This window comes from Malaclemys terrapin, chromosome 13 (genome assembly GCF_027887155.1).
Source record: "Malaclemys terrapin pileata isolate rMalTer1 chromosome 13, rMalTer1.hap1, whole genome shotgun sequence".
In the NCBI taxonomy this organism is placed as follows: Eukaryota; Metazoa; Chordata; order Testudines; family Emydidae; genus Malaclemys; species Malaclemys terrapin.
The window spans coordinates 16,219,078-16,246,099 of record NC_071517.1 but is presented as its reverse complement, the minus strand read 5'-3'; the positions used below and the strand labels follow the sequence as shown (position 1 = coordinate 16,246,099).

The 27,022-nt window shown below is 43.2% G+C and overlaps 1 protein-coding gene across 2 annotated transcripts in view; it reads left to right on the top strand.

The window, feature by feature from the left end:
* The window catches only part of UBE2O (ubiquitin conjugating enzyme E2 O), an 88,207-nt gene that overhangs the window by 42,731 nt on the left and 18,454 nt on the right, over positions 1–27,022 (top strand). Inside the window, exons 1-9 of one of the 2 annotated variants that reach the window (XM_054047318.1) lie at positions 2,533–2,551; positions 5,312–5,371; positions 15,835–15,945; positions 17,098–17,195; positions 18,257–18,320; positions 20,343–20,486; positions 20,807–20,916; positions 21,913–22,063; positions 23,135–23,640. In XM_054047318.1, the coding sequence (XP_053903293.1) occupies positions 5,360–5,371; positions 15,835–15,945; positions 17,098–17,195; positions 18,257–18,320; positions 20,343–20,486; positions 20,807–20,916; positions 21,913–22,063; positions 23,135–23,640 (1,196 nt within the window). In that variant the 5' untranslated portion in view covers positions 2,533–2,551; positions 5,312–5,359. Of the gene's footprint in view, positions 1–2,532; positions 2,552–5,311; positions 5,372–15,834; positions 15,946–17,097; positions 17,196–18,256; positions 18,321–20,342; positions 20,487–20,806; positions 20,917–21,912; positions 22,064–23,134; positions 23,641–27,022 lie in introns of those variants that run through there. The other variant, XM_054047317.1, reaches the window with a different exon arrangement.

Genomic DNA, 27,022 nt, shown 5'->3' with positions numbered 1-27,022 from the left:
ACACAAGATGATGGAGTAGGGGTGGGGCAAAGCACCAGGCCATGTGAAAGGAAGGAGAAAGAGATTGCCATCAGGCCAGTGCAGGTCAGAACTTGGCTTACTAGCATTCTTGTTGGTGATATCATTTACTTAATTTCACTTCAGACCAAATTAATAGAAATAGTTGCAGTAAAATAAAAATTGGATGGGAAGAACCGATTCACTCATCTAGCCCATCACCATCCCAGACAGTACGTAACGGTTCTTTACAGTATATTTTCTAGAGTTTCTGCTAAAAGCAGCCAGTCTCCTTGTTTTTGAGGTGTGGGAGGAAAATGCCTCCCATTTTCTTTTTATGAAAGGCTGCCATCTGCCCTTAGGTTCTAAAGAAGGATCTTCCTTATTTTCTTCTCACTGCTGCTCCTCCATTTTAACATTTATATTTCCAGAGTTAATTCTCCTTGCATATAATAAAATATGCATGCTCCGACACTAACTAGTGGGTATAATCAAGACTGGTTATTTTCTCCCCACCTTTTTATTGCAGCACACTCCTTGTTATACCTGACGTAACTACATATGACGTTTGTGTTACATGACTTTTTTGCTGGTGAAAGGATGAGGGCTGAAGTCTCAGCTTGGGTAACATCAAGGGCAAGTTGCCGCCTTATTGTCATCCCTGCTAGTTTCCAAACTCCTAAATTGGAGAGCATCTCTGTAAGGGTAGTTCAATCTCCAGGACCCACTTGGTCAGTGGCTCCTCCCCTCTGAGCCTACAAGAGGTGCAGTTGTGGTGCCTTTTTGTGATGTGAGTGCCGGTCCATTAGTAGACGAAAAGAAACAATTCACTTCCCGTAGGATGCATTTGTTCTTAAGACTGTTGCTTGTTTCTCCAGGGTAAGCTTGTTCTCTATCTTGAAAATCTCACTTCATCCTGAACAGAGAACAGACTATTCAGTATTATCATGTGTGACAGTGTTGCCTGCTTATAGTGAACACTTGCTTTGCAGCTGCACTCTTTGTGCTTGTCTTTTTTTTTTTTTTTTTTTTGCATGCAGAAATACTTTTCACTTTTATCCCTGTGGAAACTGTGAAGTTAAAATATCCCATCACTGCCCCACAGGGCGAAAAGGCCAATGTCATGTATTTGTGTGTGTGTGTGTGTGTGTATATATATATATATGTGTGTGTGCATGCATTTTCCCCTGTATTTTGATTGGATAACGAGTGACCCCACTTAAACTGCGCCCCCTTCCCCCCCCATGCAAATATATCAGTGGAGAAAGTGTCATTGTGGTAGTGAAATTCCAAGCATAACCAAAGTACTCTCGTGAAAATTTAGTTATATTCAAAATGTAGGCACTTGTTGATTTTTTTTTTTTTTTTAAGCATATGAGAGTGTCCTATTTCAGAGCACTCTCTGAGGACTTGTCACTTTTGTGTATAAAATAAACACACGTTATTTTGTTTGAGTACCAACAGAGCTAGTTGTTCAAAAAACAATCTCAATAGCATTTCTCTTAAGGAAATATTTGCTGTTTATGGCTTCAAACTAGATCGCGACTTACCTGACACAATTCTTGGCACTTGTGGCTCTTCTGAATCATCCAAACAAATTGCTCTGCTTTGATCTGTTAACATACAGGGTGGCTGTCTGAGAGGAAATCTCATTAGCTTTAATGAGTTAAGTGGATAAATCTCGTGCATCACAATGAGAATTTAACCCTAGCATATCCGGAGTACTCTACAAAGACCAGGAGATACTTTTTAAGAAGTTGTGCATATGGTAACAAACAACTCAGGTTTTTAAACTGGAATAAATTGTGTCATAAATATCAGCTGTTAACTTGCTGCTGAAAGTAAGTGATGAAATGATTTGTATTCCTCCCACTCTATCGTCGTCCCCTCCCTCTCACCCCCGAAAGGGCAAAGTGTTATCAGACCTGGAAAAAGATGTTGCAGACTAGTATTTCGCTGCTAAAATGAGGCTGGTGCCTTTTTGGCTATGGATTTGCTGCAAAGCTCAAAGTCAGGTATATTACATGGTGCTGAGGCCTTGGCTACACTGGCGCTGTACGGCGCTGCAACTTGCTGCGCTCAGGGGTGTGAAAACGCCCCCCCCCCGAGCGCAGCGAGTACAGCGCTGTAACACGCCAGTGTAATCCGCGCCTGCAAGAGAACTCGTGGCGCGACTACACTTGCGCGGCAGCGCTGTGAATTCCCAAGTGTAGCCAAGGAGAGTGCTGTCAATCTGGGACAAAGCATCTGACTAGTGGAGCTGAATGCCAGGGCTACTCAGGAATAGCAAAGCAGGTGCCTATTCAAGGAATTGCTATTTCAGATTCCTACTGGCATTATCAAGGCATGTGACTTGAATGCAGAAGCCTCATCACCATATTGATTTTCATAGAGCGACATATAGCGAATGAGATGTAGGTTTAAAAGTACTCTAAATATTTAGTTAGTTACTTTGACTGAGGGGCTGTACTTCAGTTGAAGACAGTATTGGTCTGCTAGGCACAAATAGAGGAGGAGAAGGAGAGAGAGGAAACTTGAGTGAGCTGAATATCGGGTATTCACGAAAAGGCATCCTATTTTTAATCTTTTATTATTATTATTATTTATTTGGTTTTATCTGGGATTTGGTAGTTTTCCGTGTAATGACAGATTTTCTAAATATTGTGATAGGATGTCAGGTGCTGGAATCCTGCATGTAGATGTAGCACTGCTTTGCTCACTCATCCTGGCACCCAAACCAGGTTCATCTTATTGGCTGCACTAGAGAATTGTAAAATAGTTGAGCTTTGCTTAGGGCAGAGAGTTTTAGAATCCGGGACAGAGATGAGTTGCAGAGAGCAACTCTAGTGCATTGTATTTTAAGAAGGATCTGAAGATGAGGCTGTTTTTATTTAAGTTAACAGTGAAGAAAAATCCCAGGAAGGATGGATATTCAGGCCACTTCGTTCTTGAGTTTGTGTGTGTGTAAACTGTTAGGAGCAGGCTGGGACCAATATTCGTTTGCAACTTCTTATTGTAATAAATTTATGCAACGTGTAAGTTCGATCACTCTTGCTTGACATAACATCCTGTCACAATTGGGGATCTACCAGACACTATATTTAATAACAAAGAAGTGTGATTTAGTAAGTAATGTTTAATTTATGTTGTGGTGTTTTTCAACACCGGTGTCATTGCAATTAAATTACTCTAATTCTTGTTAAAATATAAGCGTAAATGGTACACTCTGAATAACAGAATAAGTTAATTCTTTAAAATATCAGAGTGCAGTTTATGGTTAAGTATTTATTGGAATGTAAACACTGTAATTACCTGTGGTTTATTATTAAAATAACTATGTACTTACGGTACCTTTTCAATGAAGAATTTCTAACAGCTTTATAAAAACTTAACCCTCAATACTCCTGAGAGTTGAGGGGAGGAGATGTCTCAAACAGGCATAAGAAATTAACATGCTCAAAGATATACAGTGGTAGTGTTCTGACTCCCAGTCCCATTTTAACCATTCAGCTCAGTATAGTTAATTGTGTGTTACTTTATGGGTTTTCAGTAAAATATGACAGTACATCCTAGGATGTTTTGGTTCCAGCACTTGCCCTTAGATTACAAATTTTTGACTAAATCGCTAATCCAAGCCTCAGGCTATAGCTTGGATTTCTACCAAATGCCGATGAAGCAGTATTGAATTTTGGGATCGAGATTGATTGGGGAAAAGCAGTTCATAGCTTTCAAGGTCAAAAGGGACCATTCGTCTGACCTCCTGTATAATTTAAGCCATAGAACATCCCAAAATAGTTTCTAGTGCATATATTTTAGAAAAACATCCAATCTTGATTTTAAAGTTGTCAGTGAAGGAGAATCCACAACAACCCTTGGCAAAAACAACGAGGAGTCCGGTGGCACCTTAAAGACTAACTGATTTATTTGGGCATAAGCTTTTGCGGGTAAAAAATCCCACTTCTCCACGAAAGCTTATGCCCAAATAAATCTGTTAATCTTTAAAGTGCCACTGGACTCCTCTTTGTTTTTGTGCATACCGGCTAACATGGCTACCCCTCTGATACTTGGAACCCTTGGCAAGTTTTTTCCAATGGTTGGATAGATGATGCAGTGTTAAAAGTTTATCTTGAGAGTAATCTGCTAATCAGTGGTTCTATCCTAGTTCTTGTAGATCCCAGAACACTTATCCAAAATGGCCGTAATGAACATTTTCAGGGATGAAAATACTGTACGGACAATAGTTAATGTGCCTTCTCAACACCTCTGGAAACTATGTTAGTATTCCCATGTTTAATTGAGATTGTGATCTTTCTAAGGCTGCATTAGATCATTGGCAGAACTGGAGTTAGAAGTACCTGTCTCTTACTACTATGTTTAATCCACCAAACCACGTTGCCTCATCCCCTCCCTGGCTCAGTTCAGTGAGTTCTGATGCCCAAGGTTGTGTGTGAGCTATTGTTGAGCATGTAATGGTTGTTCGACTACTCCATTTGCTGCCACAGTCGCTTTGGAACTAATTTCTAACTCATTACTGTAAAGTGCTTTGAGAAGCCTGGAGTCTGAAAGGTGATGTATATGAACAAATCTTAGCCTCTGCTTTTAATGCTGTGTTCTGATACAAGAACGTTATCTGCTGGGACTGCTGAGTGAAACAGAAGGCATAAACAATGTCTCGTATACTGTAGACGATGACTTCTTAACATTTTTTTGCTGCAGGGCTAGAGAATCTCTGCACTTGACTGGTTTTACAGGGAGCGTTTGCTGCGATGGGGAAGCACGGTGTAACAAATCACATCCCTAGCTAGTTAAGATTTGGCTTTCCAAGAGCTGCACAAGACGCTCTTGGCTAAATGGGATTACCACAGAGTTTTGGGGTCTTGTGTGCGATGCTTGACTGGTTAGATGAATAGTGCAGGACAAAGGGGAACTGCCCTATGTGATCTACTTTCACCCCCCTCTCCACCAAAGGATACTGAAATATGGGTTGGGAGAGCCAGGAACTGAGTCAAGATTTCTGTGTCCTATTCCTGGTGTTGCAGCGTAATTGATTTGCAGCAAAACTATGGACAGGTCACGTAATTGCCGTGTTTCAGAGCTACAAAATGGGTATAATGCCTTCCTTGAAAGGTGCTGAGAGGGTTAATCCAGTGTCTATAAAAGCACTTTGCGAGCCTCTGCTGAAATGCCCTATATTCCAGAAGCATGAAGTATTAACAACTAAATAGACTATTTCACTTACTTTGTCCTAGTTTTTCACCAAATGTTGTCTGAGGTCACTAAACCTGGTCTCTTTTTTTTCCCCCTCTTCTCCTAGCTGAAGCTTGAGGATCGCTCAGTCGTCCCTCGGGATGTGGTCAGACACATGAGCTCAAATGTAAGTGCTGCTTTTAAAAGATCATGATACTGCTGCATGGATATCTAAGGTGGGCCAAAACACCGAAATTGAAGTCAAACCCACCCAGAAAGTATCCAACAGCTTCATTTTTTAGTGTATTAGCAGATACAGTGTTATCCTTTGACAGCAAACTGTGGTTAGAAATGTGGTATCTATCATAGTGCATAACTGAAAGAGATGGAGGTCTCTTGAGTAGGTAAGGCTGATAATCTCAGATAATTGAACAAAAAGCTTGCCTATCCTCTGAGCTTAAATTTAAAGGATGAGTGTCCCTGTACCCATAATGGTGAAGCATCCCACATAGAGCATAAGAACGGCCATACTGGGTAAGACCAAATATCCAGCAAGCCCAGTATCCTGTCTCTGGCAGTGGCTTCAGAAGGAATGAACAAAACAGGGCAATTTATTGAGTGATCCATCCTCTGTCGTCCAGTCCCAGCTTCTGGCAGTTGGAGATTTAGGGACATCTAGGTCATGGGGTTGTGTCCCATCTTGGCTAATAGTCTTTGACAGACCTATTCGTCATGAACTTATCTAATTATTTTTTGAACCCAGTTATATTCTTGGTCTTCACAACATCCCCTGGCAACAAGTTCCACAGGGTGACTGTGCACTGTGTGAAGAAATACTTCCTTTTGTTTGTTTTAAACCTGTTGCCTGTTAATCTCATCGGGTGACCCCTTAGTTCTTGTGTTGTGTAAAGGGGTAAATAATACTTCCTTATTCACTTTCTCCACACCATTTGTGATTTGATAGACTTCTATCAGAACCCTCCTTAGTCGTGTCTGTTCTAAAATGAACAGTTCCAGGCCAGGTCTACACTACACATTTACTTCTATATAGCTACATCACTCAGGGATGTGAAAAATCCGAACCCCTGAGCGACGTAGTTATACTGACCATAACCTCCTGCGTAGACAGCAGCTGTGTTGTCAACATAGCTACCACCTCTCACGGAGGTTAAGTTATTAAGCCGATGGGAGAGCTCTCTCCCATCAGCTTAGAGTGTCTTCATCAGAAGCACTACAGTGGTGCAGCTACATTGATGCAGTTGTGCTGATGCAAGTTTCTAGTGTAGACCTGCCCCCCGTCTTTTTAATCTCTCCTCATATGGAAGCTGTTCCATACCCCTAATAGTTTTTGTTGACTTTCTCTGCATCTTTTCCATTTCTGATGTATCTTTTTTGTGATGAGATGACCAAAACCGCACACTGTATTCAAGGTGTGGACATGCCATGGGTTTATATAGTGGCATTATGATATTAGTTGTCTTATCTGTCTCGTTCCTAGCGTTCTTTTGGCTTTTTTTGACTGCCGTTGCACATTGAATAAATGTTTTCAGGGAATTATCCACAGTGACTCCAAGATCTTTTTCTTGAGTGATAACAGCTAATGTACACTCCATCATTTTGAATGTATACTTGGAGGATTGTTTTCCAAAGTGCATTACTTTATTACTTTGCATTTACCAGCATTAAATTTAACCTGCCATTTTGTTGCCCAGTCACCCAATTTTGTGAGATCCCTTTGTGACTTTTCACAGTCAGCTTTGGACTTAACTATCTTGAGTAATTTAGTATTGTCTGCAAATGTTTCCACCTCACTGTTCACCCTTTTTTCGAGATCACTTATGAATCTGTTGAACAGCACTGGTCCCAGTACAGCTCCATGGGGGAACCCTGCTATTTACCTCTCTCCATTGTGAAAACTGACTATTTATTCCTACCCTTTTGTTTCCTATCTTTTAACCAGTTACTGATCCATGAGAGGACCTTCCCTCTTATCCCATGACTGCTTACTTTGCTTAAGAGCCTTTGGTGAGGCACCTTGTCAAAGGTTTTCTGAAAGTCCAACTACACTATATCCACTGGATCACCCTGGTCCACATGCTTGTTGACTCCTTTGGAGAATTCTAATAGCTTGGTGAGGCATGATTTCCCTTTACAAAGCCATATTGACTTCTCCCCAGCATGTCGTGTTTATCTGTGTCTGATGATTTTGTTCTTTACTATAGTTTCAATCAATTTGCCTAGTGCTTAAGTTGAGTTTACTGGGCTATAATTGCCAGGATCACCTCTGAAGCTTTTTTTAAAAAAAATCAGCATTATATTAGCTACCCTCCAGTCATCTGTACCAAGGCCGATTTAAGCAATAGGTTACATACCACGGTTAGTAGTTCTGCAATTTTATATTGGAGTTCCTTCAGAACCCTTGGTTGAATACCATCTGGTCCTGGTGACTTATTACTGATTGCTTTATCGCTTTGTTCCAAAACCACCTCTACTGATGTCTCAGTCTGGGACAAATCCTCAGATTTGTCACCTAAAAAGAATGGCTCAGGTGTGGGGATCTACCCCATAACCTCTGCAGTGAACATGATGCAAAGAAATCATTTAGCTTCTCTGCAATAGCCTAGTCTTCCTCAAGTGCTCTCTTAGCACCTTGATCATCAAGTGGTCCCTCTGACTGTTTGGCAGGTATCCTGCTTCTGCTTTACTTAATAAAAAGGTTGCTGTCAGTTTTTGTGTGCTTGGCTAGTTGCTCTTCAGAATCTTTCTTGGTCTGCCTTATTATAGTTTTACAATTGACTTGCCAGAGTTTATGCTCCTTTCTATTTTCCTCACTAGGATTTGACTTCCAATTTTAATGGATGCCTTTTTGCCTCTAGCCACCTCTTTTACTCTGCTGTTTAGCCATGGTGGTATTTGTTTGGTCCTCTTACTATTTGTTTTTTTAATTTGGGGCATACATTTAGTTTGAGCCTCTGTTTATGGTATTTTTAAATAGTATCCATGCCACTTGCAGGCATTTCAGCCTTGTGATTGTTTCTTTAAATTTCCATTTAACTAGCTTCCTCTTTTTTATGTGGTTCCCCTTTTTGAAGTTAAATGCAACCATGGTGGGTTTCTCTGCCGTTTTTCCCCCTTACAAGGATGTTAAATTTAATTACAGGATGGTCCCTATTACCAAGCATTTCAGCTCTGTGCAAATCTTGGACCCGATCCTGTGCTTCATTTAGGACTAATTCAAGAATTACCTCTCCCATTGTGGGTTGCAGGGCAAGCTGCTCCAAGAAGCAGTCATTTAATGTGTCTAGAAATTTTATCTCTGCATTCCGTCCTGAGGTGACACATACTCAGTCAATATGAGGATAGTTGAAATCCCCCATTATTATTGCATTTTCTGCCTTCGTAGGCTCTTTAATCTTCTTGAGGATTTCACAGTCACTGTCCTGGTCATGTGATCAGTCTATTCCTTCTGCTAAACTCTTATTGTTCAAGCATGGAATTTCTATCCATAGAGATAGAAAGTTGGATTCATTTAAGATTTTGATCTTTGACTTTAGGCTTTCTTTCACATATGGTGCCACTCCCCCACCAGTGCGACCTAGTCTGTCATTCCTGTGTATTTTGTACCCTGGTATTACCGTATCCCATTTATTATTCTAATTCCACCAAGTTTTCGTGATGCCTATTATATCAATTTCCTCATTTACTGCCAGGCACTCTAGTTCACCCATCTTAGTATTTAGACTTCTAGCATTTGTATATAAGCATTCGTACGCTTTGGCAATATTCAGTTGTTTGCCTTCATGCGTGATATTTAAGTGGGACTCTTTTACACTCGCCCATGGGGCGGCAGTGGAGGTGGTGCAGAATGCTCTTTGGAAGCAGCAATTCACTCGACACTTTACCTTTACTCCCACCTTGGTGTGTGCTGGAGCATTAATCGGAGACTGTGCCATAGGAGCTGACCCAGCATTGGAGCAACATGAGAGTTTCCAATACCATGTTGAGGGTAAGGTGTATGACTCTCGCTTCTAGTGTCTGGACTTCAAAGGTTGGGTTTTTGTTTTTGAGAGTGGGGGATAGGGGCAAAGGTGAAGTGGGAATCCCACACTGTGTGAGGTTTGTACCATAGGCTCTCCCGTTTTCCCAGCTCACCTGAAGCTGTCTCATCTGCACATACGGTTACATTTCTTGCTTTGAAACCTGTAGATCTCCTGCCTTTTCACATTCTAGGCACAGAATTCCCAAGCCATCTCAGAGGTGTCCCCCTGAACTTAGCTCAAGTCTTGTCCATCACATGCAACACTCTTGCTGTTTTGCAAGGGGAGACTTGTTTCATTATCAAGTTTAAGCCAGTACAGTAGTTCCACATACTGGCTGAATCACCTCTCTAGGTACTGCTGCTGAGCCTAGCCACATTAAAATTCATCCTGTGCCTGGTACCTTTTTACAAGACTAGCAGAGTGAGCGTTGGAGACATATTACCATAAAACTCTTTCATGACCATTATCCGTTGGAAGTAAAATTTCCAAGGATCTGGTGTAGCAGTGCAATGGAAACGCGGAGTTTTGTGGTGCAGTTAGCATAACTTACCGTGTTCCTGAATGGGAAGAATTTCTCTTGAGAGAACTTTCAAAATAGATCTCCAGTGAGTGTTCTCTGTCCCTCTGACACCAGAAAACAGGTATGAAAACTCCGGGCATGTCTACACGTACCGCTGGAGCGATCTATCGAATGGGGGTCAATTTATCACGTCTAGTGAAGATGCGATAAATTGACTGCCAAGCGCTCTCCCATCCACTCTGGTACTCCACCGCAGTGAGAAGCGTAGGCGGAGTCGATGGGGGAGCGTCAGCAGCCGACCTACCGCAGTGAAGACACCGCGGTATGTAGCTCTAAGTACGTCAACTACGCTATTTTCGTAGCTGAAGTTGCGTAACTTAGACCGACTTAGCTTGCCCGCCCCCCAGTGTAGACCAGGCCTCCGTGGGCTCTTGAGTCAAGACGTAGCTAAAGTGTCCAGCAGAACCAGTTCAGCAGAATGGAGCTGGTGCTTAAACAGCAGACCACAAGCGTTCCTCTTCCCTGATGCTGTTTTAAGTCCTAGCTGCCACGTTGTAAAACATGACAGCACTAGCACTCAGTCGGAGATGTGTGGATTTGATTGCATTAGGGGAATATCAAGGATGTTCAATATCCATCCTCAAATGAGCCATGAGATCTCTAGGAATTTAGCTAGCCTGGCAGTCTTTTGCAGTTGCTAATTCCTGCCCTACTTATTCTGATGTGTATTTTCTCTCAACTTCCCCTCCAATGTCAGACCCACTGGTGGTGTGGTGAGAGAGACAGCTGGCCACTAACTTTATCCCAAGTGGTATGACCTGTATATGTGATAGAGGGGTGATTAAGGCCATATTCCAGCATCTGGCAGTAAATGGGCACTGTTGCATTTCACTTACACTCTGAGGGACACTCGCTGACAAGTTTTCCTTTTGTTTACCCTCTGTTGCTTTTTTTTTTTTTTTTTTTTTTTTTTTTTTTTTTTTTAACTTAACACCACCATCTTCCTAGAAGCTTGAAGTGATTTGTTTCTACCGGTATTTCTCCCCTCCCCCCGCCTTGGCAAATGTAGATGCACGTTTTCTGTCCTGTCACATTTTCCTTCCTGAATGAGCTGAGGATAATATACTGTCTCACTTTATTTCGTGTGCGCTAATGTGTGATGCCTTACTGTGCCAAAACAACTATCTTGCACACTGTCACCTTTGGTGTAGATCTGAGCATTTAACTACCTGCCGTCACTTGACCCTTTCCAATATGTGGCTGATCTTAATTTTTCATTGATGGCATGGTGAGCTTTTTAAAAAAAAAAAAAAAAAAAAAAATATGCATCCAACACAAGCCATTTTCTTCTCTTCCTAGCCTTTCTTACAGCTGTGTTTTGGATGGGACAGTGAATTGGACAAAGGAGAGACTTCCCCATCACAAACTTGGGTATTTCTCCGGCATGATATGTGCTGTGGGGACAACGATGGACGCACAGGAATGTGTTCATTGCAACAAAGGGTGCTTGACTCATCTAGCGCTCAGGACTCAATTAAGCTGTGATTGATCGTGTGCTAAAGAGCACAGTGCTGGATTTCCAGTTCCATCCATTCATCACTGGCTCGTGAGAAATTGATTTTAGAACGGAACAGTGAAATCTTGACTCTCCATTTTTCTGTGACCTTCCCCTTTATCTGGAATGGAATAGAATAGAACAGGGCACAGTTCCACCTGACTGAGGCTGACTGACCGTGGGAAGGCTTGGGGGAAATCTATAGTTAAAGCCCCTGTATTATAGCACGAGACGCATGCTGGCTTGGTCTCCTTTTGAAAATGATTCACTCAGCCTCATTCTAACCTGATGGAATGAATCAGCAGAAAAAGTTGCAGTCAGCAGGTTCTGCTCCTCAAGGATTAGTGTCTCCGTAACTGTGCCTTAGTGGGTCACAACTGAGGATGCCAAATTCAGGACGAACTGCTGAGAAATAGGGTAAACACAACCCAAAACTGTTGTATATTCTTTTGTAACATATACCAAACCAGCCACAAAAGTAAACTCCTGTTTCACCACACTGGCTAACAAGAAAACATAAAGGCAGTTTCCTCGGGCATTCCAGTTCTTATATCACCATCAAAAACACTGGATTCAGAGATGGGTGGTTCTTTACAACCAGTCTCATCAAATAGGCTCTTCTGATCCCAAAGAACCAGCCACACACACAGGTCAATATATAATTTAGATCTTACCCAAAAATCATGCTGGTGCCAATCCTTTAGTATCTAAAATCTAAAGGTTTATTCATCAAAAGAAAGAAAGAAAGGTAGGTTAGAGTTGAAATTAGTTAAAGGAATCAATTCATATAGTAATGGCAAAGTTCTTGGTTCAGGCTTGTAGCAGTGATGGAATAAACTGCTGGCTTAAGTCAAGTCTCTGGAATACAACCACAGCTTGGATGGATCATTCAATCCTTTGTTCAGAGCTTCAGTTTGTAGCAAAGTTCCTCCAGAGGTAAGAAGCAGGATTGAAGACCAAATGGATGTGTTTCCAGGGCCTTTTATAGCTTTTGCCATATGGAGGGCATCCCATTGTTCTTACTGTGGAAAATTACAGCAACAAAATGGACTTTGGAGTCACGTGGGCAAGTCCCATGTCCATGCATTTTGCCTAGTCACAGCAGGAAATTCCATTAAGTGTAGATGGTCTTATTTTAATCAGATAACGCCACAGTATCATAGTAAAATAAGAACATCCAAGCAAATGGAGGGGAGGTACTGAGGAAGGATGGCACAGATGGGGCGGGGGGAGGGTCCTGGTGTTCTCCCAAAGTCACTCTCTTTCCTGTACAGCCACTTACAGCCCTGCTTCTGAGCACCTGTCCAAGGGGAGGGACAAGCTGAATTAAGCCACGCAGTGATTTAAAACGAGATCTGTAGATGACAAAATATGAAGTGGGCCACCTTAAAGTCCACCAAAGTGGGTCCCTTAAAGTCTCTTATCTGCTAAAACAAGTGGGCTTGCCCATTTCGAGACTTGGTTTCTCATACCTTAGGCCAGCGTGGCCTGGGAGCGCTATGGGGGATGTATATTCACTTTGAGTTAGCAGGAGCTTCCTGCTGACTGACCCAAGAACCATCACTGACTCTGAAAGGGGTCTCCACCATAGAGAGGCTTGGGAAGAGGGGAATGGAAAACTGGAGCAGGGAGGTGTAATACAGTGGGAATCTGGTGGAACCTCCTGCCTTGTCCTTGGCTGGAATTGTGTATGGAGAAATCCCAATTGAAAATACAAAGAAAAAATGGAACAACTTGTTTTGAAAACACTTGTTTCTGTAATCTCGCTGCATCCAATGTAGCAGCAGCGGCTTTTTGCCTCATCTCAGCAGAGCAGAGCAATAAGGTTGAGCCTATCTCTGTAACAAGCTCAGCACAGGACTGCTGCTAAGCAATCTCCACGCTTCATCTGCTGATCCTCTCAATAGCAGTGTTAGTCATGAGACCCCTGGAAATAGTCAGAGAGCGGAGGCAGGGGACCAGGGCACATAGCCAGACACTGGCAGGCTTGCTGTGTAATGCAGAGTCCCTGTTCTATACCACAGGGGCTGCCTTTCCAGTTCAGTATTTTAATGTGATGTGCCTTGTAAAGCTTTGGTCAGTGAGTGGGAAATGGATATGGTATGAGACAGACTAAACCAGCAGAGAATTCTCTGAGCTACTTCTTATGACTTCATCATTTTTTGGTGGTTGGCGGATAAATGTTATTCATCAAGTACAGTGAAGGCATTTCTACGTCACCTATTGATAAGATGTTGAGTGTACTATTGTGCCTTTTCCATTAGAAATGAAGGACAGGGGAGAGGGACCCCGAGATGATTTGGTAGAAACATAATGCTTTGTTGGTTCCTGGAACTCTCCTGGCACTCACTGTCTGATGCACAAAAATCACATCTTCTGAGACGAGTGAAATTCTGAAATGTTCATCGTAAACCAACATTTTCAGGTTCTTTTACCTGGAATTACTAAGTAAAAACTAGAAACAAAAGTATTAAATGATAAGGAACAAGATCATTGGGGTTATCAAATCTAAGATCATTCTGGGGAAGAGCAGAGGCAAGTAGTCAGATGCAAAATAATGAGCCACTGCTGTTGAGTTCCTAAAGATGAGACTTGCTGTCCAGGCCTTGTTTGTCCTGTGGCTTGAACTAAGCTAGCAGCGGCTGTCTTGGAAAAAAGTTGAGCATAGCTCTGGCAAAGCTATGCGTAAGTCTTTGAATGCAGTGTTGACAGCACGGTTTCGCTGCCTGTGGTAGTCAGGGTTTTTTGTTGGAGAGCTGTGCTAGTCCAGTCAAACTACAGAGCCTATGAAGTATGTATCCTAGTTTCTGCACAATCATCTGGGAGATGCTCCCCCAACCCAGCCACTAGCGTGAAGGAGTAGCTGTAGTTTGTGAAGCAGGTGTACAAAACACATCACTCCTGCCTTGGTCTCTGCCTGTGTAGCACTTCTTTATGCTGTCTCCTACATACATTCCTGAGTAATGCTGGCACCGTTATGCTAGGGAGAAGAGCAAAGATGTGCTGTTGCCAACATACATTATAGGGGTGGAGATAAATGAGCTTCCCTCCCTTGATCCCTCTCTTCTTGGCTGCCTGGAGGAGAACAGATAAATGATTTCTCTCACTGCCTCAAGCCCTGTATTCTGCCTAGGAGGGATGGAAGGGAATCCAGACAGCTCTGGTTCATTTGCTGAGCAATCTATTCAAATATTATCCTGGACTATCCCAGTCTGTATTTGTGAAGGGTTCTTCCTATGACTGGCTCTCCCTGAGACCTGGCAGAGTGAATTGAGCACTGAAAAACGTGTGGATTTTTAGAAAGCTGCATGTGGTTCTAGATGCAGGGCTTGAGTAAATAAATCTGTTAGAAAGGACAGAATGTTTGTGGAATGCGCTAGCTCATTCAGTACTTGCGCGGCGTCAGCTCTTCCAAGTGTGCACTCTCTTGTCTCCATTAATAGTAGACCTTGATGTTTGAGATAAGGACAGCTACCGAAGCCAATGAGAGCAATGCATTCTCCACGCCATCCCTTCGTCAGGTTTTGTAATGGACTATGGTCATTAACCTATAAAACTATTGATTGTGTCAGGAGGGCAGAGTAGCTGCTGAGTTTGGCAGAATGTTTGGGTTCGCTTCTCTTCCTTGGAGGGCTAAACCATATGTATGTGAAATGCGTGTGTTTGTGAGATGTGTACATGTTACTGCAGAACCCTTTCTAGAGGTTCACATCTAGAGCTTAGCTTTTTTTTTTAACTGAAGATTTGATCGTTGGTGTCCCCCCACTAAAAAGTGAGCGAGGGTAGATAATATTTTTTTGATTGGACCAACAAGTAAGTTATTTGGCTTGAAATCTTGTGACTTAATACATTTGGCCCAGTGAAAGATGCCAGATAATCCATTGCACTGGCTGTCAGCTGTAGGTGAAGTAAAATAGATAAAATGTGTTGAATAGGAAACTCTTGAGTAAAAAGGCAACAGTTCTATAGCGTCTTGGCATCTGGCACTCATGCTCTGCCCTCTGTTTGGAGCTTTGCCTGTGGGAGAAAATCCTGTTGAGTCGCAGTGAATTGTTAGGTTGCGCGTGACAATAACAGTACACCATTTATCTGGGAGCCAAGGTACAGGGGACCCAAGTGCTAAACTGATGAACAAGCAGCAACAGTTTCACTTCACCAGTTGAACTAGTTGTCTCTTTGTACAAGCAGAGGCAGGAATTCATAGGTTGCTGCAGCAACAGCCAGTTAAAATTATAACTGGGAAGAAGGGTTTTGTTTTGTTTTTTAACCTACACCTACCCCCCCTCCCCCGCACCCAATCCTTGACTTCAGACTGCTTTAAATCTCTGTGTGCAGTGATCCCTCCAGAACAGGGTTACTGGGGGAAACTTGCACTGCTTCTGCCAGTGCTGTCTGGTCTGAGGATAAATACAGGGTTTCGCCCTCCAGGGCTGTCAGTTCTGCACCTTTCACCTGCATGCAGCTGACATACAACTTGAGACTTTTCCTTGGTTACCGACCCTTTCCCCCCACTCCCTCTCTCTTTGCATTTTCAGGACAGCCAGTGCGGGACTGTAATCGATGTAAACATAGAGTGTGCTGTGAAGCTGGTCGGAACCAACTGTATCCTCTATCCTGTCAACAGCAAAGACCTACAGCATATCTGGGTGAGAATGCAGCCACAATCCTTCCCCTCTCCTCCCAGGGGAGCTAGGGGTTGGTACCTTGCAGGGGTGGTGGTGTACCCCAGGCAAGCAGTGCCCCTCGCAAGATGGACACTTCAGTGTTTTGTCCACCTGTGACTTGGCTTTATTCTAAATCTACCAGAAATGTCCTTATTGCTGGAGGAAGGTGTAGCATACAACCCCTTCCCTCTTGTGTTTCTGATCGTACTGCTAGATCCCGTTAGACTGAGAAGACTGTCAGTATTGAATGGTCTGAGACGCTTCTGCGTTGTGATTATCTGATGTGACTGACCCTGGCAGTCCCATGACAACGGTACAGTCCTGAGCTGCAACACATAGTTACTATATCAACAGGTTACAGAAATGTTTAAAAGAGCAAATTATTACTATTATTTTCTTTTTTTGGGTCCAGCTGAAGGAGACTGTCATACCTGGTTTTCCCTGCAGACCGGGTTTTGAGTGGGTGGGTGACTGCAAGACGATAAATTGAAGGCAAAGATTTTCCCTGTTCGTTTCCTTCATTGAGTTGAGAAAATAGACTTGAAACAAGCATCTTTCCCTCCTTTCCCACACCCCTACATAAACGGCTGTAATGTGAAGCCTTTCTAAAGTGATGAGGAATGTTGCAACCCTTCTGCAGAGATATGCTTTTGTGGGTGGCAGCTACAGGGAGGTTTTCCTGCAAAAGGACATGAGCGGCTCTTCTCTGGTTGGAATAACATGCCCATGAAGGTGAAACTGATCATACTCTGCACTGCTTTACCAATGTATGCAGATGCTACACAAGGTTTCCTTTGCACAGCTCTGGCCAGTCCACCATATAAATATCTGTAAATTGCTTTGCACATTAGAGTAAGACCGTTTTTTCTCTGCTGTTTACGGTCTAAGAAAAAGTCAAGAAAGAGACCAAGCTGTTTCCATTACCTAGAGAACGCAGGTGTCGATCGGGCCACTTTTTGCATGCAAAGCATGCACTTCTACAGTATATCTCAATTCCAACCTGCAGCAGCCCTGCTGTTTCAGTCCTGGGCCGTTTTGAGCAGAAGAGATCGCTGGGCAGTCTGCATTGTGTGTTGTTTACATGATAGTTCAAGGAATTAGGTTGCATTTTACAGTTTTTGTTTTTTTCCGTAGCCATTTATGTACGGCGACTACATAGCCTTTGACTGTTGGCTAGGGAAAGTCTATGACTTAAAGAACCAAGTCATCCTTAAGCTGTCCAATGGAGCCAGGTACTTTTCTGAAACGGAACATCCCCTTTACCTTTGGGTGTGGTAACCATAGTCGTTTTAAAAGTACTATAAGCATGCGTGGCATCTTACTCGTGCAGCCATTATTCTGGTGACAGCAGGTCTTGTGCTCACATTATTTTAACCACAAGTGAGAACACATTTTGGGCAAGAAGGGGTGTAAAAGTATATATCGGATAGTTGGCAGCTCTGTTATCCCTTAGACGAAGCAAAGCTAATCCCTGACAATATTATGATCCAGAACATAGTCCAGGAAAGGTTTGCGGAGCTTGTAGTTAGAAAAACTCTTTTAAACTAAGCACATTTTGACATTGAGTCTTTGAGAGACAATAAATAAGGAACCCCACAGCACTAATTTTGAGCCTCTTTTTCAGAGGAAAAGCAAATCATTTTGGAGATATTACAGCTTATGTAATCTGTAAAAAGCGCCATCTTTTTCATAGTCTTCACATCAGCAAATTATTGGAAATCCCACCTTAGGTCTCATTTCAGAAAAGAGATATGCCCAAAACCGTTCATTAGCTTTCCAGAGCTTGGGTTCCAGCACTGCTCTGAAACAGCTGAGAGTTATGAGTGTTCAGGTTCCTAGTAGGCAAAAGACTTCCACTCAACAGCCCACTTCCCTCCTAGATTTCATGTGCTCAGTTATGCTTTTTAAAGTGGAGTAGTGTTTACCCAGCTCTCATCTAAAACCAGGGGACTCACTTTACCCTGGAAAGGACCAGCAGTGTGCTGCAAACGCACACAGGTGTTTCATAGAGGTTAAATCCAGAAAGGGACCTTTAGATAATCTAGTCTGACCTTCTATATAACACAAGTCATTAATTTTCACCCAGATACCCTTATGTTAAGCTCAAAGACTTGAGTTAAACATTCTAAACTGTGTCCCACAGGCAGAGGACGGGAGAAACCAAGATGCCACCAATGCCTGAGGCCCCTGCAATGGCAGAGATGCCCAGATGATAGATGTAGGTGGTGCTGTTGAGGTGGCTGACCTCACCATTGCACCGTCTGTCTCCCAACTCTTGTCTTTGTTTTTCCAGGTGTTCTATGAGCACAGAAGATGGAGCAAAGCTCTATGATGTCTGCCCTCATGTCAGTGACTCAGTAAGTTTCTGGTCCTCTGGGGAATTTTTTTTTTAGAATCAGCCCAGAACTGGTCTTTTTTTAATATAAGTTTCTGCAGGAAGAAAATGTGGCTTTGCCTCTAACTTGTATTAGCCGTACAATTTAAATACCAAGTTGCTGAAAATGTTTTGCTAGATTTTCCCCCTTCCCCCCACATGGAGGGAGCACTTTAGCAGGACATCAATTTAAAAGCACACTACCATGTGGTAGTAGTTGAACTTGTTAGTGTTACACGTAGCATGAGAGATCACTAACTGAAAGAAGCTAGTGGACAAAGTACCTTTTCAAGTATCTTACACAAAGTACAGTTGATTTTGCTGATCCTCATTCTAGTCACCCTGCTTGAAAAGACCCTAATTAACATCAACAGAGGATGGAAGAACCCTTCTAAAAATGTTTGATGGAATAACAAAAAAGCATGCCATTTTAAGGTGCTCTGTCAGAAACCAGAATGTTTCTAAATTAATTTTTTACAATGAAATGGATGGTATCCCTCTCTAATCCTGACCTGCATCACTTTTTTTGCTATTTTAGTGGACACTGATGTTCTTGCTGAATTGTCCCAGACTGTGCACTCTGAAGAGTTGTCTACTAGTAATCAGACCGAGACCACAAAATCCACTTTGTGTTAGATTTAAACCTTCAGAAGCTGTGCAGTAATTTGCTTTTCCTCTTAGACCCTGTCAGCAAGACGTTACTGGATACTGTTCTAAAGTTTCTTTATTGATGGATATGGCTTAGGAATTGCCTACAGTGTAAAGGTTCTTTATTTTGTTGATACAGTTGGCCTCATCCTATGGAAATTCTGCCAGCATCCTAGAGTTAGGCACAATCCTAGTGACCTGCCAGCAGATTGCTTAAAGAATGTGATGTCTCTGCTAAAGACCAAGTGGTGTGTCCGTTTAATGTGGTATCTTTTCCTAAGGGACTTCATCGTCCACAGACTGAGGAGAGTCTCAATCTAATTGCTATCCAATATCTCAATCATCTGAGCCCAAAGTGTAAATTGCTTCTGAATGCAGAACAAGTTCAACCTCTTTACTATATCATGGCCTACCTTTTTCAGCAGTGACTGGTGATTTTGGGTGCCCAATGTGAGATGCCCTTAAAGGAGCAGGATTGCCAGAGCATGGCTTTTTGTACTTCCTCAGAATTAGGCCTCTGAAGTTCAAGGTGCGTCCAGCTGAGGCACCCAGAATCACAAGTCACTTTTGAAAACGTCTCTCCTTTTGTTCTTTCTCACTACCGTTAAGTTAGTGCTCAATACTCCTATACGTATTCTTGGCACTTATGATTTATATCCTACAGCACTAATCTTACCTACCCTTGACAAGTTACAATATTTTAAATGATCAGTACAAAATTCAATCACATGAATCAGATTGCTATCTAAAACCCCTGAGCCATGTTTGGCGTCACCCCAATTGTCATGAACAAAGATTGTCCCATAAGGTAAATGGGTAGTTCCTAGCGCTTTATTTACAAAAAAACTATGAATATTAAGTAAATCCACCTAACTGGGCCTTCAGGTACATGTGCAATATTACTCCCATTTTGCAACAGGGGAAGCAGAGGAAGAGAAGTTCAGTGATTTGCCAGAAGCCACTAATGTCCCTGTGAGAGCAGGTGTAAGAAATCTGGGGTTCCTGTTGCCCACCCCAGTGCTTAGACCACACTGTTTGTTACTAAGAACATTTGCATGAAATCAAGATAATTGTTTTTTGCGAGTACCTCTGCCTCTTCCCCACTAAATTGAAATCCCTTGTTTGTATATGTGTGATAGTCACTGTGTTGCTATAGAAACTGATGTGATGACTTCAGCAAAGGAATGATGCATAGAAGCAAGGGGACTTGCAAACAGGGCTCTTCGCTTACAGATATCCTTAGTGATCAAGAACGAGGGAAGAGAAATGCAGAAATCCCATGTCATCACAACAGAATGTTTTCAGGCATCAGCTGCTCTCTGACACACAGTTCCCTTATGCTGCCTTTTTCTTTCAGGGCCTTTTCTTTGATGACTCATATGGCTTTTATCCTGGGCAAGTCCTCATTGGTCCCTCAAAAGTCTTCTCCAGTGTGCAATGGCTTTCAGGTGTGAAGCCCGTCCTGAGCACAAAGAGCAAGTTCAGAGTGGTGGTGGAAGAGGTTAGTGAGCAGACACATGGCTACTTACTGTGGGAACGGGGACAATCTTCCTGGAAGAACTGGAACCCCCTGAGACATTAGTTGTTGTATTTTGAGCACTATAGGAACATGATGAATGCAATTAACTCTTACTCAGTGCGGAAGCACAATTAGAAGCCGCCCACGGCTGTTTTTCTTAAAAACCCAGGGGCTAGGTCCAGCCATCTAGAAGCGAAAACCATTTTCCGTGTTGAAAATCCATAGGCTTTGGAATCTGATTCAGTAAAGTTCCTGGAAAAAGTCACTTTCTCCTTCCCCTTCCTTTCTGCTTCATTTTTCAGGTACAAGTGGTGGAACTAAAGGTTACTTGGATCACTAAAAGTTTCTGTCCTGGAGGTACTGACAGTGTAAGTCCCCCACCTTCGGTAATCACGCAGGAGAACTTGTCCAGGTGAGATCTGCTTAAAGTACCCGTGTTCCCCACCATCCTAAGATGCCAGGGCAATCAGTGGGTAACCTGCCCTTCTCCCAGCAGATAGACATAAGAAATCTAACTTTGTTATCAGCACCCTACATAGGGAGCTTTACTCCAGCCATTTCCTGTCTCCCAGCAGCAGGGGAGCATCATCTGACTGGCTAGTGCAGGTTTTTAGTTGAATGGCAGAAGGACTGGCATCATAAGCTCTCTTCCAATAGAAGTGCTCCCCAGCTGAACAGCAGGGAGAATGCAGCCAACTTCCTCTTCCCCTTCTGTCTGTCATTTAGCTGCAGTGGACTGAACCTTTGAATCCTACAGCTCCAAACTCTATTTCAGAAATGGGAAGGGAAGGCAGCTAACATTGCTTGGCCAGCCAAGGAGCTGTGCCAGTGTTGAGGAGCATCTGATGCCCCCTGCAGGCCATAGGGTATTTGTGTTGGCCATACGGTACTCCATTGAAGTGAGGAAAGAGGTAGGTGAGTTTTGTAACTCTGTAGGAGAACAGAGCAGTGCAGTCCCATCTGAAGGTAGCTTCAGGAGCAGGAGTTCTCAGCCTACGGAAAGAAAAACCAAATACCAACTATTAACACCTATTTTTAATTCTCTCTGGGAGGTTGACAAGAGTAACTAGCCCTTGTATGTGGAGGAGGTGGCTACTCTCTTCTCCTCCCAGTTCCCGGGTAGCCTGGAAATACCCTATAGCTCTTCCCTTACATCTCTGGGTGTGTATGAGAGAGACTAAAGAACTCTAGTCTCCTGGGAAACGTTAGTTGTAATGCAAAATTGTTCCCATTTTAATTAGTGCCACCCACATGGACCGCGCATACGTCAGCATGTACAGGACTGGTGTGCATATGCTGATGCACCCGCTACCCATGTGGAGGTACTACTCATCGCTAGGGTGTTCATTATCTCTTGCTCTGAGGCTGACTGGGGAGGTGACGGTTTTCATCTTCTCACTCTTAACAGAGTAAAGCGTCTGGGGTGCTTCGACCATGCACAGAGGCAGCTCGGGGAAAGATGCCTCTACGTATTTCCTGCCAAAGTGGAACCTGCAAAAATCACTTGTGAATGCCCAGAGAGAAACTGTGTTCTGGGGGAAGGATCAGTCGCCAAGAAGGTGTGTTCCCAGGAAAGTGATGGGCTAGCTTAGCTGACAGTGTGAGAGGCGGGCACTTGGACGACTTGTATTTCAAACACATCTGCTTGAGTGGTTGGGATTCATGTAGCCTGGATTTTAAATGCTCCTTTTAAAACCTAAATCTTCCCATAAAAGTCACATGGTATAGGAAATGTGACCCAGTAAAGTGTAACGGCTCGGTAGTGCTTACAGTCATGTCACCTTGTGCAAGGATCCTATCGCACAGAGCTGAGCAGGTTTGGGCTGGATCAGTTACTTGGATGAGGCCCTCTGGGAACACCTACATGGTGCAGGAAGTGGGGTTAGCCGTACAGTTGGTGGCTTTCTTTTCTCTGCAGCACTACAAAGCCAGTGCCATAGCAAAGTGCCAGCAGGCAACTGTGGTGTTAGAGGTGCCATCTTTTCGGCATAATATTGAAGTCCTGACCACTTGGGCCATTAAAGAACCGTTTTTGCATAACTTTAGGGATGTTAAACTTGGTTTCCTAGCAGAATCTTACTCTGGTCACTTAAATCTCCAGTACAGCAACACATTGGGGAAGTGTTCATTTCCTGTGCTGAACTGTCTTGTGTTGACCAACAACTAAGTGCCATGTACCATCCAAGGGTAGCTGCATTTCAGTGGCAAGGAGAGGAGCCGCCTGTGTAGCTTTGTACAGTCCATTTAGTTAATTTTGTAAAGTTTCTTAGTTTCTTTTATGAAAGCTCCTATATAAACTAATATAGTTTTATTAAAGAGCCATCGGAACTGGATTTTCCACCTGGACTCTTGCATAGTCATGTAAATACCCAGTGCCCTAGCCAACATCCCCTGCTCTTTGTAAAACTATTTATATTCTCCCTGGCTGCTGCCTGTGCTAGTACGGTAACTCCATTAGCAATAGCTCATTGCTTTGTAAAATGCTCTGAGATAGGTGGAGTGTGAAAAGGGCCAAAGAGGGTCACATTGTAGTCTGTACATAGTCCCTCCTGTTGGCTGTGTAACATGTTTGCTGTGTGCACAGGCACCCAGACTCCAGTTTATTTATTGGCCAGCATTGCTCTCTCTAGGTGAGGAGATTGCTGAAAAAACAGATTGTGAAGATCATGTCATGCACCCCAGATTCTCAGGGTACCAATGAATCGCCCGATGGAGAGTCTACTGCAGCTGCTGACCAAAAATCGGAAGAACTTAAAACCAGATCCAACTGTGAACTAGGGGACTCTGCCAATGGCACACTAAACCTGGGGGAGATAAAGGAGGAGCAGCCTGAAGAAATGGGAAAGGAGACTTCTTGCACAGCAGCGGGGCGACAACAGCAGCCACCTTTCCTGTTGAAAGATGATGGGTCACCTGACTACAGGCTCCAGTCAATGGAACAAGATGCTGATGATGAGGCAGCTGACGACACAGATGACACCAGCTCTGTGACCTCTTCGGCGAGCTCCACTGCCTCTTCCCAGAGTGGCAGCGGCATAGGGCGCAAGAAGAGCATTCCCCTCTCTATCAAAAACTTGAAGCGGAAGCATAAGAAGAAGAAGACGAAGATCTCCAGGGAGTTTAAACCAGGAGACAGGTAGGTTCAGATTTCTATCCCCAGTCAATCACCTTGCTAAAGCTTCCCTTCTCTGAATTCTCAAATGCACACACAAGTTCGGGTAAGCATGGAGCTCCGGCTGAGTGTCTTTTTGCACGTCATGTGAGAGCACGGCTTGGGACTAACAGTTGTTACCTTCTGATGGCTGTCCAGTGCCCATTGTGAAATGTGTTTGGTTTCAGTCTACCTGCGGATGGAAAGGTGTCCACATCACATAAAATCAATACTGTCATATTCCAGTAGAGCCTAGAGGCCTCAACTAAGCGTAGTCCCCTGTGCATACAGAGAGGAAGAGTGATACTGCTCCAAAGAGCTTCGTCTAAATACAACATTAAATGATGCCCTTGTTGGCAGTTCAGCAAAGAGGCCAAGGAGGGATGGAGATGGAGACTGAACTCTGTCCAGTCACCTTTAAATAATCCCTCCAGAACAGCACTGAGGGACATTGTCAGGGCCTGTGGAGGAGTCTGCCTTTTCATGGCCCATACTATACCTGTCCTGCAGTCTCAGGACTGTTGAATTAGCATCTTTCACTAGGACCAGATTCATATACAGACGCTCCCTGGGTTACACAAACCCGACTTGCGCAACTCCGCACTTACGGGAAAAATTCCATAAGTTCCGTAAGCTTTTTTTTTTTTTCGTAATTGTTGGGTATACATTCCCGACTTACGCAAAATTCGACTTACGCAAGGCATTCCGGAACGGAACGCTTGCGTAAGTCGGGGACCGTCTGTACAGAATTTTAAAAACCGCAGCACAAGAGCACTGGGGAAATACGTCTGTCGGCATCCAGGGAGTTAACATAATCCATGCTTCAAACACCCCTTTTTGGCAGTAAATGTAGATACTTGGATGAGAATCTCCTCAGAGAGGAGTAAGTGAGCTGTGAGGATGAGGGAGATCCGGTAGCACAGAAGTAATGTGGGAAACAATATACTTCAGTCACTGTTCATTCGATTATCTCCATTTGCTTCAGTATAAGTGGAGCATTGTCGCTCTGGAATACTTTCCCAAAGCCTGGGAGAAGTGTTCCAAAGCATTGGAGCTCAGGGGAGCAGTGTTAAAGTGGGCAAGATGAAAGGCCCCAGAAAGGAGTAGGATTTTCTGGAAATAGCATCAGTAAGTATGTAGCCTCTATTTCCCTCATACATACACAACTTCTATCTTTCTAGTGCAGTTGAAGGGGGTCCCAGATGGGCAGCTTTGATAGCTGATTGCAGCTGACATGAAGAAGGCAGTGGATAGGGACCTGTTTTTATCTAAGCTGTGGACAGATGGCTCCATTGCAAGGCAAACATATAGAACATAGTCCCTGGGGCTCTTTGAAGATGTGACATTGCTGCAAGGAGAGTGTAAAAAATTACTTTTTGTAGAGCATGAAACCCTAGATGGCCCTTAAAGGGGTTATATGGCAGCTGGGTCATTAACCACCATGAAATGCCTTGGGTGTCTCACTACTGCTTGAATAACCAGACAGAAAGCTGATGAGACTTTGTAGGCACAACAGCTGAAATGCTGTTGGAAAGGGTGAAGTGAATGGAACATACATGTTGCATTGGCTCGATGCAGCTGGAGTACCAGATCTGATGGTCAGCCACATGGGTGCTTCTAACTGCATGTAAGCAATACAGCCTGTAACGTTCGCTTAGTTTTTTAAATGGGTATGGCTTTATCGGGGCAGCATCTGAAGCTTTTGTGGGTGCCACTAAGGGATTCTATTGCCACCTCCTTTCATTTCAAACAGCGATTAACTCCTTTAAAAAGGTTTAAACTCTCTTCCCATTATGAACCTTCCTTTCAACACTGACCCTCCAACTTCCCCATAAAGAAACAAGTCCCCCTGAAATGTCACATGCCACATATGCCATGGTAGAATTTTTGAGACGTTCTGCTGTTGACTCTCTAAAAAAGGAAATCCTATTGTATTTATTTATTTGCCCATTACAGCTTCCAATATCTCCATACTTTTATTGGCTTGAATAAGGAGAGATGTTCAAAAGCTGTAAAGATGTATTTGAAAAATAGCATGTGATTGAGTGTACCCTGCACTGTGGGAGGCGTGGATGGGGGTTAACTAAGGGTTTTCTGGAATAGTGCTATAAAGAGGTGCTGTACTGCTTCCCCTGAGGGGGAAGAAGAGGTGCTTGCCCAGCCATGGGGTCCAGAAGCAAGGAGGAACTGGGAAACTGCCCATCCTTCTACACTACTTGCAAGAGATTTTGTACGTTAAGGATGAATAAAGCTAATCTTCTCAACAGTATGCATCCAGTAGCATATTGCCATTACCGAACAAAATGGGGGCAGAGTTAAGGGGATGATTGATGGGATGATTGAATGATTCTAGGGCAATGGGGACTTGGCTGGATCCCTTACCCGTTCATTTTCAGGCTCTCACTAATATTTGCCAGGAGAGGATTAACCTGTAGAATTTTTGTGAAGTGTAACTTCTGGGGATGTTCAGTGGATCCTGTTGGAACTTGCTTTCATTCTTAATTCTTCTTCAGCAAAGGTTTCCATTAGGAACTATTAAACATAAATGTCCAGTAGCTTGGTCACTAATTTAATATTTTATTAAAGGTCTGAGTATAGCCTCTAGCAAAAGTAGCTTGGCACCGTTGCTCCATAGATTTTGCTAACCTGATCCCAATCAGGAATGCTGTTCAGTGTGGTTCTCTGTATGGCAGTATGTGCACCCATGGGTGTATTTGAGTACAGAAAACTGTGCACTGTAGCAAATGCTTCTGAATTGGCGGTGGGAGGGGTATGTGTGATTAGGAGGTTTAAATGAGGGGGGGCAGGAAGATGAGACCCTCATGTCCAAAACAGGATTGTTCTATGCTTGGGTTTGTCTTTATGCAGTAGAAGTGATCGTATGTGAGAATGGCCAGGAAGTAAAGTTTTTGTTGTCTTTAAACTGAACACCCTTCTGCTTTTCAAAGGAAGAGGCAGTGTCAAATCTGTCTCCAAAGGGCTGAGATATAATATGCAGCTTTAGTCTTCCTTTTCATCCCCATGGCCCCAGCTTCAAAGATTTCTCAGAACTTCAACAGAGCTCCAGATAGAAGGCACTTCAAGCCTTTGGAACCTAAGATTTTTCCCTACTGAAGTCCCCCATCTCACCCCTCTTCCAGCTGGTGTGCAGCTTCATGTGCTCTAGTATCTCTGTAAATTTGCTCCTGTGAGAGTGAAATGAGTGTGGCATTTACTTCCTGAAATGTAAAAGTTCCTGAAATATAGACTTACAAAGGGAAAAAGTTATCACTTCAGATCTGTGGTGAATGAAAATCTGTCCCATAAATGGGCATACAGGCATATCTGAACCCAGTCAGCCTGAGTATTGGTTCCTGACCTTAAAACC